Here is a 14,691-nt window from a genome sequence, read left to right as displayed (position 1 = left end):
CCGCTATAGTATGACGGCTATAGTATGAAACTCACTATTGCCGGCCACCGTGGGGGTAACCGTTCGCTTCTGACTGATCTGGCCGATATCATCCTGGCATATTGGGGCGGCGGAACGTGAGAATAGTATTTCATAGATATCATAGCCTTCCATAGCCACTAGTACATTCAATTTGAAATTCTGATCCGCAATGTGCACTATTGGATATATTGAAAAGTGAAGGAGTTTCCGACGAAGGGCCCGAGGAATGGTCTCCATGTAACAAAGTCCTTAGTCAGAGTGTGACTAACATTATACCACTCGGTCACTAGGGGCTCTAAAATACAGTAGTCACGACGGTATTCTTGTAAATACAAGATTCCGAAACAAATTCGCATTTATTTTGCCCTGAGTATTTTTATTTCCGGGCCCTGGCCACGAGCTCTCGGTTCCCCGCATCTTCGAGACAACTGACTCAACTGGCTCCGAGTCTGAGAGTGAAAAGTCTTCGATGACATTCGATCTGAATATCACCCACAATTTCAATTTTGCCTCCAGTTGACGCTAGGCTCCACGGCACTCCACTCTCGCGATGAATGCACGCCTCCATCTTCGATCGACACAAGCTCCCGATGGTCTTGGTAGTACTCTTAGTAGATGACATGTCAGGGTCTCCTGCGATCGCTGTAGTGCGTCTTCTATCTGCCTCGTGTCTCCCGACATCGAATCTCACACTCGGAAACCATTGGACATGATACTCCCCCCGTTTCAGTCCATTCAGGTTTGTCCGGTCCGAAAATTCATGGCCAGGGAACCCCTCTTTCCAGTCGTGTTGCTGGCGACAACTGGCAAAGTCATGGAACGCCAGATCAGTCGACGTCGCAAAGATCCATCCCTCGCTCCTTTGATATAGCTTCCGAGGTCACTTCCGATACGCCATATCCGGACGACTATCATATGTACGTCCCTTGGGACTCTACCACTGTAAACAAGGATATCTGCTGACTTACTTGACTATATAGTAACACGCAACCGCAAAATCAGCCTTCTTTGCCCCCTTTCTCCCGAACCTTATAAGTTCAGGTCAGACGGAGAAATGCGCATGCCCATCCGTGCTTTATCTATTGCTGGAGCAACTGAGAAACAAAGCTACCTGGGTGGTACCGAATGATTTGATCATTCTTCGGCAATGCAGGGACAAGGCCTTCGACGTCGGCACTTGTGACCAGTGTCCTCTGCGATATTTTTCCGTTATACAGAACGGATTAATACTAGGCGTCGTGACTACCTGCATCGCGGAATGTTATGCCAGACTACTCGAGCAGATCGATCAAGAGGAGCTACATACTACGAGCAAAGGAGAGAAAAAGCGGCTTGATATTTCTAACAATTATCTAGATCCGGAGTTGTCTTCTGCTTCAACTTCTGCACAGCCTACCTTCAATATTGAGATCCTGCCTTCAGAATGGAGAGAATCGATGCGCAAGATTATCAAGTCGGAAATTTATGGTGTAGGGACAAAAAGGGAAAATTGCTTTGAGTCTCTAATGACAGCTTGAAGGTCTCCATACCAGCTTGCGGTATCCGGCGCAGTATTTTTCCCGAATTTGGGGCGCTGAATGTTCACTCTTCTTCCTTTTTCATGCATTCATCCAGAACGTTCGGATTTTCATGATGCTCCAATACAAGGCGGCTACCCTCAGTCAACAAGTTGCGATGCACTCAGTAAGCCCTGGATGCTTCGCTTCCATCTGCCATCCAGCGAGGCTGGGGACTTTGACCTCAACTAGCTTTGGTGGTAGTTCTCTGGCAATTGCAGTCAGTGCCGCATTTCAAGAATCTCGCAGAAACTTCCACCTCTATTCTATCTCAGGCTATTTCATTCGGCCAGCAAAGACCGATCCCAAGCTTTTCTGCCACGTCGAGGATGTGAGACAGAGCAAAGCTTTGAGACAAAAGAGATTCGCCTCTCACAGGAATATGAAGATGGAACTTCCAAGATTTGTCTGGTCGCTTTAGCTGACTTCCATGTAATGGAATCCAAATCCATGGTGGCCTTCTCTACAGCCCCCGAGCTTACCACACTGCCTGTACCCAGCAGCAAGCAGTCCCTGAAAAGTCCCCCTCGAATATCTTGCTCGGATAACGACCTTTATCACGATATAGAGAGATTTATCGAAATTCAACCGCTGTCACTCGGCACCGCGCCAGTCGATTCACGTATCCATGAACAAGAGAGCCTCGCGAGGTTCTCCTCAAAGTCGACCCACACAGAAAGGTTTCGGGCTCGCAGTCATCTTCAAAATGAAGTCTTCTATATGGATAGGGGTCTCGCATACATCCCTGCCTTGAATAATGGGTATCATCCATCCGAAGCGAGCGCTTGTGCAAGTTTAGACTTTTCTCTCCGCTTCTTTGAACATGAGTTTAATCTCGAGAAATGGCATTACACAGAACAGAGTAGTTTTGTCGCAAATCATGCAAGGGTTTATAGTGAGGGGCGCGTGTGGGATTCGAATGGTCAGCTTTTGGCAAGCATGACTCAACAAACTATACTTCGCCCGAATTCAAAAACAAAGTCTCGGTTATAGATCCATCATTTTTGAAACGAAATTTTGATTCTTGGGCCTCTTTGATAGCGAGAGTTAGAATACAAACACGTTAGTATACTGTCCCAACATAGTAAATAGTAGAAGGACGAGATTACCATTTTACGACAATCATTCGCAAAGGCCATTATCTTTGCATTAAGCTTCAATGTATCATGTCATCCATATTAAAAAACGCTAAAGCTTGCGTAATCGGCCCGATAAATCAATCAAAGCCAGTCACGGAGGCAAAGAGGGCTCCGCTGCCTCCGCTGCCAAGCAAAGTCGGACCGGTCTGCCAAGCCTCCAGAATCGATGCTGCCTTATGTCGCGAGTGACACAAATAGGGCCCCTGTGACATTTCTGTCTCCCAGTAAGCAGACTAGAGGTATAAGTTAAAGGAAGAAAAACAATGAATTGCCCCTCCCGCACCGACAACACCTGGTTGCACGATGACTGGAACCAGAACCCGCCCCGTTTCGCCCCGGACTTGACGACTCGCCAAGACCTCATCGGAATTTCAAACGCTCGTGAGAATCAATCAGATGAGAATGGATTGGATCTGCTAGAAAGTGGCTCGAATTTTGCACATCGACCGTCTCTGGGGAAATCCGATGCGAGCGATCGCTCGCTTGCGCTAGGCGAGGCGTCCCTGACAAAGTCAGGTATGAACGAGATATCCCTCTCTCCTCAGTTCATCGACTTCCTTGCTAAAATATTCAATAGGTCGCCTCGCTTCTAGAAAGAGCCCAATTGAATTGGTCTCTCCGAAAGTATCTCCAAAAAACAACAACTTCATCTCATCCCAACGCGTCAAGGACTGGGGACTATGGCTGCTCTCGGTTGTTTGCATGTCAATTCTCATCTCCCGCATTGGTAGCAGCAAACATACAATCTCAGCCCAGCCACTTCTCGTCGAGAACTCGTCTATCGAAAGATCTTTTGTCGAGCCGGAGAAGCGATCGCGATGCGCTTCTGGAGGAGTCGGCGGCGATACATATGACATGCCGCTGCACGTTGCCGCGCTCTTCATCATCTTCTTCGTATCGGGATTTGGCTGTGCATTCCCGATTCTCGCAACACGCTTCCCCCGACTGCATGTACCCGCTTCTTTCCTCTTCTTTGTGAGTCATTTCGGAACCGGCGTTCTGATCGCCACAGCTTTCGTACATCTTCTCCCAACTGCCTTCACCTCCCTTGGAGACCCATGCCTGTCCGACTTTTGGACAAAGGACTACCCGGCAATGCCGGGGGCAATCGCACTGGGCGGCATCTTTCTTGTCACGGTTATCGAGATGGTTTTCAGTCCAGCTAGACATGTCTGCCGGGGAGGAAATCGAACCCCCAAAGCCGACCTTGACTCAACACGCTCTGACCAGAAAGAGTATTCCTCTCCAACCGCAAATAATACCCACTACGCTAATAGTCCAAGACCAGCCTCCTCCCAGCCGATAGGGCTAGACGCTGGATCCCATCTGCGGGATATGGGTCCGCTTGTCGGAAGATCAGCAAGTATCAGCAGGGCCATCAATCGAATGGGCGAAGGCAACGAGGAAATCGTTCGAGTCGCATCAGCTCCCAATATCCAAACTCATCATGAGAAGGATAATGGGACCATTCACACCGACCTTGAGCGTGAAGACGACGCATACACCCTGTCGCCAGAACAGAAGCAGAAAAAAGAAACGATGCAAGTTTATCTCCTTGAGATGGGTATTCTCTTCCACAGCGTTTTCATCGGCATGTCTCTTAGCGTTTCTGTTGGTAAGGAGTTTGTGGTCTTATTAATTGCCATTGTCTTTCATCGTAAGTTCATCTTCATGTGGCGTTTAAGTGCCCCTCGTCGCCTAACGAAATGAGACAGAAACATTCGAGGGTCTGGCATTGGGCTCGCGAATCGCCTCTTTGCCTTGGAGGAAGGACCAACTTCAGCCGTGGATCATGTCCCTTGCTTATGGCTGCACGTAAGTTGCGCTTCATCTTTTCCCATCAAATATTCTTCGTAAATTGACCTGTCTCCAGAACCCCCCATCGGACAAGCTATCGGCCTCGCCACCCACACCTTATACAGTCCCGATTCGGAGGTCGGCCTGCTCGTTGTTGGTTGCATGAATGCTATCTCGTCTGGACTTTTGATTTTCGCCTCCCTGGTCGAGCTCATGTCGGAAGATTTCCTCAGTGATGAGAGCTGGCGTGTCCTTCGCGGGAGAAAGCGAGTGTATGCCTGCATTTTGGTCTTCTTGGGTGCCTTCTGCATGAGCATTGTCGGGGCTTGGGCCTAGAAAAGCATGAATTGCATGAATTGCATGTCAGTGTATGTATGGTCGTATCACTCAGGGCCTGGCTAGACCGGGAATGGTGACTAAATCCCCGGCTCGTGGCTCCCTGGTATCGGTTATGTCTTCATCCGGGTAAGCATCTGTTTCGCGCGCAATCTCCCCCCGTGAGGTGTTCGCGGTATGTGAGCTTTGGCGTTTTCTGCTTCAGAATTTGGATCGGCATCGGTGTTTAGACATTGTGCCATGGTTTTGAAATCCTAGTATATTTCCATAGCCCAACAAGGAATGACAAGACATTGCCATCACTAAATCCGGTCCCCTGGAAACTTTTCCGTTGCGAACAGACCCGGTCACCTAATATATACCCCGATATTCAAAAATGAGGGAAGTATCTGACTCACCCATGATTCGCATCTAAGCCAATCCCGGTTGAACATTCTAGCGTCAGCGAGAAATCTACTCCAGTGTGGAGTGCAGCAGATCACCAATCAGCGGGATTTGGTTTCCGAGCCTCCAAATGGTGTCACCCCCGCGTACACCCCGCGTCTTGGAGAAATATAACATCTCTCTGTCCGTCGCGCTTACCTTGCTTCAAATACCCTTCTGAAAAGAAAAAAAGAATTCCTTGGATCTCTCCTCTCACCCTTCACCACATCCATCATGATTTCCGGTATCGCACACATCAATCTCACGGTAACGCCCGGCACGCTGGCGCAAGCAGAGGAATTTTATGTGAAGACTCTTGGCTTGACATCGGCACCTGTGCCTGAGCTCCAGATTGGCACAATCTGCTGGTAAGTGAGACAAAATCTCCGGCTCTCCTAGACCTCACCAAAGCTCCGGCTGATTGAAATGATACCCCGCAGGTTCAACATCGGCTCCAGCGGGCAGCAGATTCACATCACCGACCACAACGCCGAGGATCCGAATTCAACCCGGCACCCATGCTTCAAGATCAACAGCCGTGAGGAGCTGGAGGCACTCAAGAAATCTATTTATGATCACCATGTCCGGGGAGGGCCGGCAGCTCCGCTGACGGCCGATAAGCCTGGAGAGGTCGATTCTGGTCAGTCATTCTCCCCCCGAAAGACCCAGAGTCTGTATTTTGACTAAATTACTTTTACTTGTAGGTACCAAGGGAAAGGAGTATCCCACTCGTTTTTTTCGCGCGGGATTATGCAGGAAACCGGCTAGAGTTTTCGATGTAAAGGTGGGATAGGCCCGATACTATAATGGTGGAGATTAGTAGGTATAGAATGTACTAGCGTCATTTCATTTTTGTGATCCCTATATAATTTCAACCCTAGTAATGTTTAAAGCAACCCTGAGTAGCCGCTTGTCGCTCCGATCTTAGGATACTCGTGGGATGCGGGGATGCGGGGCATGCCGAGCGAGCAGCAATGCAATGCAGTCCACGGCTGCAATGGACCGAGGACCTTAAGGCCTAGATCTATATAGACCTAGTCAATCCGGCTTCAATATGCCGATTGTATTTATTTTCTTCCAATATCAGCTGGATTAAAATAATTTATACTCATCTCTATGATTTGATCGCAGGTTAGTCACACTTATGGAACCGAGGCTCCAAGATGACTCCACCACGCACCCCTCATCAGCGTCCTCCTGTTTTCGGTTAGAGTGACGAATAGAACAGACGTAAGTATGGTCTCTTCTGTTCAGTACTTATTCCGCCTCCGAGGTCCCGATGGTTTTGTGCATTCGGATAGGCTAGGCCCCGCTCTCCACATGAACCGGACCTCCTCTTCACTTGGCGGGGAAAGCCTTCAAATAGCTTGTTGTTGATCCTAGGACACCTTCCTCCTTCTTTCATCATTCGAGCTAAAATTCTCAACATTCCCTTATACTCCTATTTACGATATATTACTATCGACTTTTCAATATGGTTGAGATCCCCAAGAAGCAAAAGGCCGTGGTCTTCGACCAACCAGGAACGGTCTCCACAAAGGTCGTGGAGATTGACGTCCCTGAGCCCGGCTCGGGTGAAGTTCTTATTAACTTGTTCGTATATCCTTCACTCACTGGTGGTGGCTGGTTTGAATTGACCCAATCGCAGGACACACTCTGGCGTATGTCATTCTGACTATGGCATCATGACCAACACTGTAGGTCTTCCTCTCCTGATACAATTTGTCCAGCTCTGATATACGACAGTGGAGCATGCTTCCTTTTCCCACCCAGCCTGGCCAGGTTGGTGGCCATGAGGGTGTAGGAAAGATCGTCAAGCTTGGCGCAGGCGCCGAAAGCTCTGGCTTGAAGGTTGGCGATCGCGTCGGTATCAAATGGGTCTCCAGTGCATGTGGCAACTGCCGTAAGCAGCTTCATTTTCCACATCGCATATGTCTTTCCTGCTAACTAAATCCCCCCAGAGCCCTGCCAGGTAGGCTGTGATGGACTCTGTTTCAACCAGAAGGTCTCGGGGTACTATACTCCCGGCACATTCCAACAATACGCACTTGGTCCCGCCAACTATGTGACTCCAATCCCCGATGATTTGGATTCCGCCCAAGCAGCCCCCATGCTGTGCGCTGGTGTCACGGTATACGCAGCGCTAAAGCGCAGCAATTCGAAGCCTGGTCAGTTTGTCATCATTTCCGGGGCCGGCGGTGGTCTCGGGCATATTGCTGTGCAACTCGCCAGTAAGGGCATGGGACTGCGTGTAATTGGCATTGATCACGGCAGCAAGGCCGAGCTCGTGAAAGCATCCGGGGCCGAACATTTCATCGACATCACCCAGTTCCCAACCGATGATGAAGGAGCTGCCCTTCAGAAGCACGTCCAATCTCTAACCGATGGATTGGGTGCCCATGCTGCTGTCGTTTGTACGGCCGCGAATGCCGCATATGCTCAGGCTCTGCCACTGCTTCGATTCAACGGCACCTTGGTCTGCGTGGGTATCCCCGAGCATGAGCCTAAGGCTATCGCGACGGCTTTCCCATCGTCTTTCATCAATAAACACTACACTATCACGGGTTCTGCGGTCGGGAATCGCACTGAGGCAATTGAGACTATGAAGTTTGCTGCTCGGGGAATCATCAAGGCTCACTATCGGGTCGAGAAGATGGATGCTTTGACCTCTGTTTTCCAGGAGATGGCAGAGGGCAAATTGCAGGGTCGTGTCGTTCTGGACCTCTCAGGCTGATTACCCTCGAAAGCAAATCACCGTATGAGTATCATGTGTATCCATTGATGAATTAAATAAAGCGATGTTATCATGCATTTGTTTCGACTCATTTAGAACGGATTCGTAGACCGCTATTGCTGTGAAGGATGACCGGGGGGAGCAAAAAAGTGAACGAATTTGTCCATTGGGAGTTGGTGTATAACAGACGCAAAAAGAAAAGCCATCCTTTATGAAGGATGGGAAGTGAAAATCACCCAAAAATTGACCGACGCAGGGGTCGAACCTGCAATCTCTTGATTCGTAGTCAAGCGCCTTGCCATTGGGCCAGCCGGCCTAGTGTATATAATGCTGCTCCACTTTTGCCACTATGAATCAAGAGATAAAATGCCAGAAGATTTTTTTTCTAGCCCATTAAATACATTAAACATCAAATAGTCAAATGGCCACCAGCACACTATTTACCCCTTGTACCTAGATAATAATCCATCTGCTGGTCTAGATACTCCTCAAAGCCTTATCAGCTCATATTTTACGGATAGTCTGAAACTTGAAACTTCAAGTTGAAATGCCAGTCCCAATATTGCTGGATATATATACTTGGTCTCCATTGGGTTCATGGTGCTCAATCCTCCTGAGATGAGTTCCAAGGTTGGATTCAAGTTCAAGCCCGATCACTTGAGCTTGATTTCAAAATTCTAAAGTTATTTTCTTAACCAGATTTACAGATTAAGCCAGCAAATCGGCTCAGAAGATTTCAAATGTCATTTTCTATAAGCACCGTGATACCGGCTTTCTCGCCAGACGAGAGCAGTAGAAGCATGATCGATCTTTCCACCATGGCAAACACTATTCCGGAGCCGCGACACTTCGTAACTACGCCCTGTCAGAAGATATTTGATGAGGTGGGCCTTTTCGATACAGATATTATCAATAAAAGCAAAACGTTACCCTAAACTAAGAGCCCCCAACAAGTTGATAAAAACACGGAGAATAGGATGGCATCGATTACCCCGATCTAGCTTCCATTTCGAATATGGCTTTACACGGCATTAAATCAAAGTTGAATTGACGAGAAATATTGATTCCGCTCATTAATAACTCTCAATGTAGAAATTTCGCGTTGACAGCCAACCAGGCTTCCAAAAAAAACTTGCATAAACATGAGCCCAACCCAACATCTCCGAATTTAAACCACCAACCCTCCACTAGTAAATACGGGCCACTTAATCAAATTCACATCCCCACCCGGAAAGAAAAGCCTTAGCAGCAGACTCCACCAAAAGAGAAGCCACTTGTCTGCAAAGCTCCGAAAGAAGCCAGAATCTACACAGCTAGCCCGCTCGGGCAAGTTAAAAAAGCGGACAATGCTGACTTCAATTTCCACACACACCCGAAAAGCTCGGACCAGCACCGAGGCTTTCAGACCATCGAAAAGGGAAAAGTTCACCACAAGATACTCCTATGGCCCCATAATAAGTGGAGATGAAAAATATACAAGCGGGCAAGAGTGGAACGAGAAAGGAGCGGTGCAATTTTCTAGAGTACGTAGTATGTAGTATATATTGACACATTTTGATGCAATTGGGATTTTGAGAGAAAGGAGAGATTTGAACTCAGATAGAGAATTCAACACATCCAGTATCCTCGGAATTGCAGTTGAAATGCTGTCACCTTTTGTAATTCTGGGTCGAGTCCGCGCAATTGCCGAGTCCAAGTTCTCCGCCGACTCCACAATCGCACTACACACCATGACACATAGAAATTTTCCTGTTGAATTATCAACCATCTATACCCTTGATCATAGCTATATTATGATACTTAATCAAAATGATACATTACAGCCTCTTCATTTTTATGATCAAGACTTGCCCTTGTTGGTATTCCATAATCGATCTTAGTCTCCTCTGGTTTTGATATTCCTTCAGTTGATTATAACAAGGCTGATCGCATATTATCACGCAAAATCCGATAATATTGTCTCAGATAACGAGAAAAATTATAATAGCGTATATCTAATCGTATGACTTTATTTGCAGTAGACGCAACTGAGTTTATTGGAAAATGAGTGTTCACAGGGTTGAGATGCCCCCAGAATATGGAAGGGGTAATAGGATTTGAGGCGAGAGACCAGAGTCAAATAACTACAAGCAAAAAAATAGAATATGCCCTTGCAGACCTGTCAGAGATTGATAGATTGTTATAAGCCTACACGTTAAGCTTGCGCACTTGCTACAAGCTAATAACTCCATTCTTTTTCAACGCTCCGATACATCAGAGAGAACTTACCAAGAAAATAAAGGGGAGATAACCTTTTCAAGGCTGATTCTAAACTTGCATATTATCTCATTTTTGAAATTATTCGATCATCAAATCTCGTCTTTTCCGTGATATGAGCGGGAAACAATAGGAACCGACCAGATAATCGATAGACCCACCCACCATCATCCATCCTATTCATAAAAAAGGCCAGCTCTCCGCACTAAGGTGCAGACAAATTAAATGCCCTACTCTACTAACTTTCATCACATAATAATCAACTCGTCCAATTTAAAACCAAATGTTATTATCTTCACAGGCCGTGCAGTAAAGTGGGGATCCAAGCCCAAAACGCGGTGAAGTTTCCACGGTTCGAGCACTCAAATCGGGCTACTGTCACTGCGTAGCGGCGAGGGTGACACGACCCGAGCGCGTGCCGGACCATGGCGCGGGGGCCCCAGCCCGGCGCGCTGGGACCTTTAGGAGGGTTTATGACGCCATGCTACACCTGACACCGTTGTCGTGAATTTTATATAGTGGTCATTATGCTGTCTTTGTGGGGTTAGGTCCCAGGGTAGAGAACGATGTGAATGAACCGGTTTTTGATGATTGTGGCGATGCGGATGAGGGTGTAGATTGTGCAAATTGAAGCATGGTGGAAGAATTATAGTTAGGTGGTCCATACGGTGTATAGATGGGAAGCTGGGGAATGTGATGATAAGACGAGATGAGATCGATCAGATTAGATGGATGATGGTTGCAGGCTAGAACCTGGGGTAGCTACACTAAGAATGTAAGAATATAAAATAATGATAGTGGAATTCTGGAAAGAGAGAAACAAGCATTTTGGAGTCTCGCTGTGGGTCAAACAAACGATGCAGGGGGTATTTGATTGGAATGAATGCGATGGCCGCCCAAGAATGACAATGACAGAGTAGCAGAAATCCACACAATGACAGTGATGCAAGAAGAAATGAGGAGCAGAAGTAAGTGGGGGAAATAAAAAGAAACTAATCAACGAGTCCGTTTCGAGTTGCCCCCCGAACCCCCGACTGCTGGACGTTTATGTCCAGATCCAGAGGCAATCTCAGCACCAGCCGACTGAGCCTTTCGGACCAAAGCTCCCAACCGAAGAAGGAACGCCTTGGGCGCCCGATTCACCTCCATTCTCTGCCGAACAGGCTGCAGCTGGTTAATGAACTGATATAGATCAGACGGGGCGAGACTTTCCAGCGCATCAATAACGAAAAGCTCCTCATCAGAATCGATATCCGAATCCTCCGACCCGATCAACAAATGGTACAAATTCCGCTGATCCTCATCCTCGCCGTGAAAAGACGAGCGGCCCCAATTATTTCCATCCAGCGGATCCTTATTGCGAGCCGTCACCGCTTCAAGGATCGAAACAAGTGCCTTCGCAGCACCCTCCGAACCATGCGGCGAGCGCAGCGCAATATTCATCCGAATATGATGCACCAATTTACGCAACTGCGCAACTACCTCGTCCACCTCTACCATACCGCCACCAGGACTCCCGGGATCCGTCGGCCGCTCGCCCGTCGCGCAGTATCGGTCGAAATCACGCAGGAGGCGCCGGCACTGTTCTTGGATTTTGTCAAAGTAGATCGACGCACAGGCTTGGGCGGGCTGGGCTTTGCAGAGATCGATGAATAGGCCGTCGTTCAGCATGGCTAGGCGGAAGATTGTTGCTTCCACATCTCCCTGTACGACGCACTGCTCCGCGGTGCGCGCGTGTGTCGTCTTCTCAACGAGATCTTGGCGAAAGCTCTCTGTTAGAATGTTCGAATTGAAGGCTGAGAGGATGTCTCGAAGTTTCTCTGCGCGTGTCATGCCGGTTCGTCTGCCGTCGCCGTCAATCCGCATATACTGCCAATCCAGACGACCTGTGACTGCTTCCAGTTGGCCCTCTAGGAGATCTTCAATGCGTGCCCCGACCTGTGGTCGACCGTCGGGAGACAGAACTACACCTTCGTCGGAGGGCGGAGGCGGATTGGAGGGGAAACAACCGTGGAGTTGGTCAAGAACCCACTACATATGGAGCTGGATTAGCAATGCTTTCAATAGCCTGCCCACTGAAGTCTCTGCCGCAGTCTTCTTTTCCCCGCCTTTCCTTTTTTCTCAGTGCTTGGAACGACTCACAAAGATGTGGTGGCAAGCTGCTTCGGGCCTTTCTTGAAAAGCCGAGCAGGTACAAGTGGTCGAATCCTTGCCGACATGAACGCGAGGTCTATCCAGAAGTTCAAAGTCATATCCAGTAGATGAAGCACAGGCATTAAGGACGTCGATTTGTTCTCCCAAACCCACCAAGGCGTGAGCCTCGGATCGGGTATCTAGATGGCTGAGATCATAGGTAATTCCCGAATGGGCCGAGACAGTCGAAATTCCTGCAGCAGCAGACTCATCCTCAGACTCATCTTCTCCTTCGCCACTGCTTTGTTCACTGTCCTCTTCCTCCTCACTCTCCTCTGGCGAAGTATCACCCTTATCCTCACGAAGCCTCTCACCGGAAGGGTCCGCCCGCCCCGCGCGGGCGGACCTAGAGTCCCGCGCAGGCATCTGGCCGATCGAGAGGCGGTGGAATTGCCTCGTCGGGGGAGGCATGATAGAGAGAAATAAAGGGGAGGGGGAAGGAAGGGTGAAATATACACAGGAGAGCTTGAGTGGATTTGGATTCACGAGAGTTCTTCCGACCCAAGGACGGAAGCGGGTACCCTGAACCATGGATCGGGCTTCCCTGGCGCCCGCTTTAAATAATTTGCTGGTCCTGCTTGTCCTGTTTGTGCTGCTCTTTGGTCCACTGACATCTGCTCTGTAAAGTAAAGCAGTGCAAAGCAATGCTGACTGGTGATCTTCGTCATTTGCATCCACCACTGGGACACTAAGCGTAAAATGGTTGTCCTGTGTCTTTGTCTGTGCCTGCGCCTGTGCCATGCAACCTGTGCCGACGAGGTGACTAGGTTCACTTGCAGATGGGGCTTCCGAGAGAGGAGAACGAATAAAGTGAGTATGTAAAAAAGAATAGAGAGAGAAGAGGGGGAAGGAAGAAAAGAAAGGGGAAAAAATAAAAAAAAGAGGGTTGGAGAGCTCTCGGATCGAATAAGATCGGTGGAAAAATAATTAGATCAGGAAAAAACAATAGAAAAAAAAGAAAAATAACCTTGAAAATAAAATTGGAAAATAAATGGAAAATAAATGGAAATGGCAAATCAAATGGTTCCGGTAACTTATCAGGTCAATCGAAAGAAAATTTGAAAATAATGTCCACTTCCGTTCAGCGCAGTCAACTGAAAGATCCAACGGCGCGTAAGGATAGGATTCTAGGGGTGGCAAGGGGAAAGCAAATTAGGGTGTGCACAGGAATTGAAGGGATGAGGTCTCGACAAGGCCGAACCGTTTAATTAGGTCCCTCAATCCAATGACACTAGGACACTAATCCGCAGCATGCGCGCACAGACGTCGTGTGGAATGGAAAACAAATCTGGGGTTCATGCGAGCAGCTCTCCTTCCGACAGGTTGATCTTGATCTCGGTTCTCCTAACCCTCTTTAGCGGCGGCAGGGGAGGAGGACGGAGAAAATGAATGGAAAAGAAAAGGCTGAACCGGGACACTGCCCGGGCGAGTGCATAGTTAGTTGTTGGGTGAGTTACTCTCCGGGATCACGCGAGATATCTGCCCGGCAGAGCATCCATGATGGGGAATGACTGGTTCTACTTGACCTTGCGCAGGGCTAGATGCATGCCGCAGGTTGGTAGACGCCGTTGGCGAATCTGCTGGGGTCAAGGGCCAGGGCCCGGGCTCGGAAAGATGGGTCCCCCGTCGATTGAGATGCACAAAGCATGAGAAAGAGCTGTGTTGACATCAACATGGCTTCAGCTTCAGCTTCGACCTGGACTTAGCTCTGTATCCGTGCTGGCTTGGCCTGTGCTGTGCTGTGCTGTGCTGTGCTGTGCTGTGCTATCCTGCGCCAGAAAGACGTGTCTTGGCTGGATGATCTGCCAGCCCGCTTGGGGCACAGGCTGCTGTGCTGCGATCGTCCAGCCGGGGAACGAATCTCGATCTTCCCTTCGGTCCTAGTGTGAGGCGTCACACCCGCCCGTTCCCCTTTCTCTCATCCACCCCCACCCTCTTCGCCATCTCGCTTTTTGCTTCCACCCTGGTGTTAGCTCCTAATAGCCGTGGTCTCGCCGCAGCACATCCTGCCGAAAAGGGCCCTAGCTTGTGAGTGGCGGGGAATATCTCTCGGAGGGTGATTTTGTTGCAATGAATCCTTATACATGCCCTGAGTACCCGTACCCTGTCATGCCAAGGTTGAATCCACACCAACAGGCGAGTCATTAAAAGAATGGGGGTGACTACCTTGGCACTGCACTTTGCATACTCATTTCTTTCCGTGCATTTGGAGGGTAGATGCTATGGAGATCTTGCC

General features: G+C 48.7%; 4 protein-coding genes across 4 annotated transcripts; 3 read left to right on the top strand and 1 right to left on the bottom strand.

Annotated features, from left to right (window-relative positions):
- Window positions 1-2,979: 2,979 nt before the first annotated feature.
- Window positions 2,980-4,849, top strand: zrfD (putative plasma membrane zinc ion transporter; the record flags this gene model as incomplete). The annotated part of the gene is made up of 4 exons (XM_056632246.1): window positions 2,980-3,232; window positions 3,294-4,373; window positions 4,432-4,531; window positions 4,639-4,849. 4 exons carry the CDS (start codon window positions 2,980-2,982, stop codon window positions 4,847-4,849), a joined length of 1,644 nt encoding a protein of 547 aa, XP_056487797.1.
- A 657-nt stretch (window positions 4,850-5,506) lies between these two features.
- On the top strand, window positions 5,507-5,959 carry N7509_007608 (putative glyoxalase family protein; the record flags this gene model as incomplete). The annotated part of the gene is made up of 2 exons (XM_056632245.1): window positions 5,507-5,640; window positions 5,713-5,959. The coding sequence occupies 2 exons, from the start codon at window positions 5,507-5,509 to the stop codon at window positions 5,957-5,959; spliced, it is 381 nt and encodes a 126-aa protein (XP_056487796.1).
- A 787-nt stretch (window positions 5,960-6,746) lies between these two features.
- Window positions 6,747-8,006, top strand: N7509_007607 (zinc-dependent alcohol dehydrogenase; the record flags this gene model as incomplete). Its single annotated transcript, XM_056632244.1, has 4 exons — window positions 6,747-6,865; window positions 6,921-6,969; window positions 7,019-7,175; window positions 7,234-8,006. 4 exons carry the CDS (start codon window positions 6,747-6,749, stop codon window positions 8,004-8,006), a joined length of 1,098 nt encoding a protein of 365 aa, XP_056487795.1.
- Window positions 8,007-11,258: 3,252 nt separating this feature from the next.
- On the bottom strand, window positions 11,259-12,866 carry N7509_007606 (uncharacterized protein; the record flags this gene model as incomplete). The annotated part of the gene is made up of 2 exons (XM_056632243.1): window positions 11,259-12,293; window positions 12,405-12,866. The coding sequence occupies 2 exons, from the start codon at window positions 12,864-12,866 to the stop codon at window positions 11,259-11,261; spliced, it is 1,497 nt and encodes a 498-aa protein (XP_056487794.1).
- Between the last annotated feature and the right edge of the window lie 1,825 nt (window positions 12,867-14,691).

The sequence above is a fragment of the Penicillium cosmopolitanum genome (genome assembly GCF_028827165.1).
Source record: "Penicillium cosmopolitanum strain IBT 29677 chromosome Unknown utg000008l:1.0-4398992.0:1.0-4402845.0, whole genome shotgun sequence".
Taxonomy (NCBI): domain Eukaryota; kingdom Fungi; phylum Ascomycota; class Eurotiomycetes; order Eurotiales; family Aspergillaceae; genus Penicillium; species Penicillium cosmopolitanum.
The sequence above is the reverse complement of the archived record's forward strand: the minus strand, read 5'-3'. Positions and strand labels throughout refer to the sequence as shown.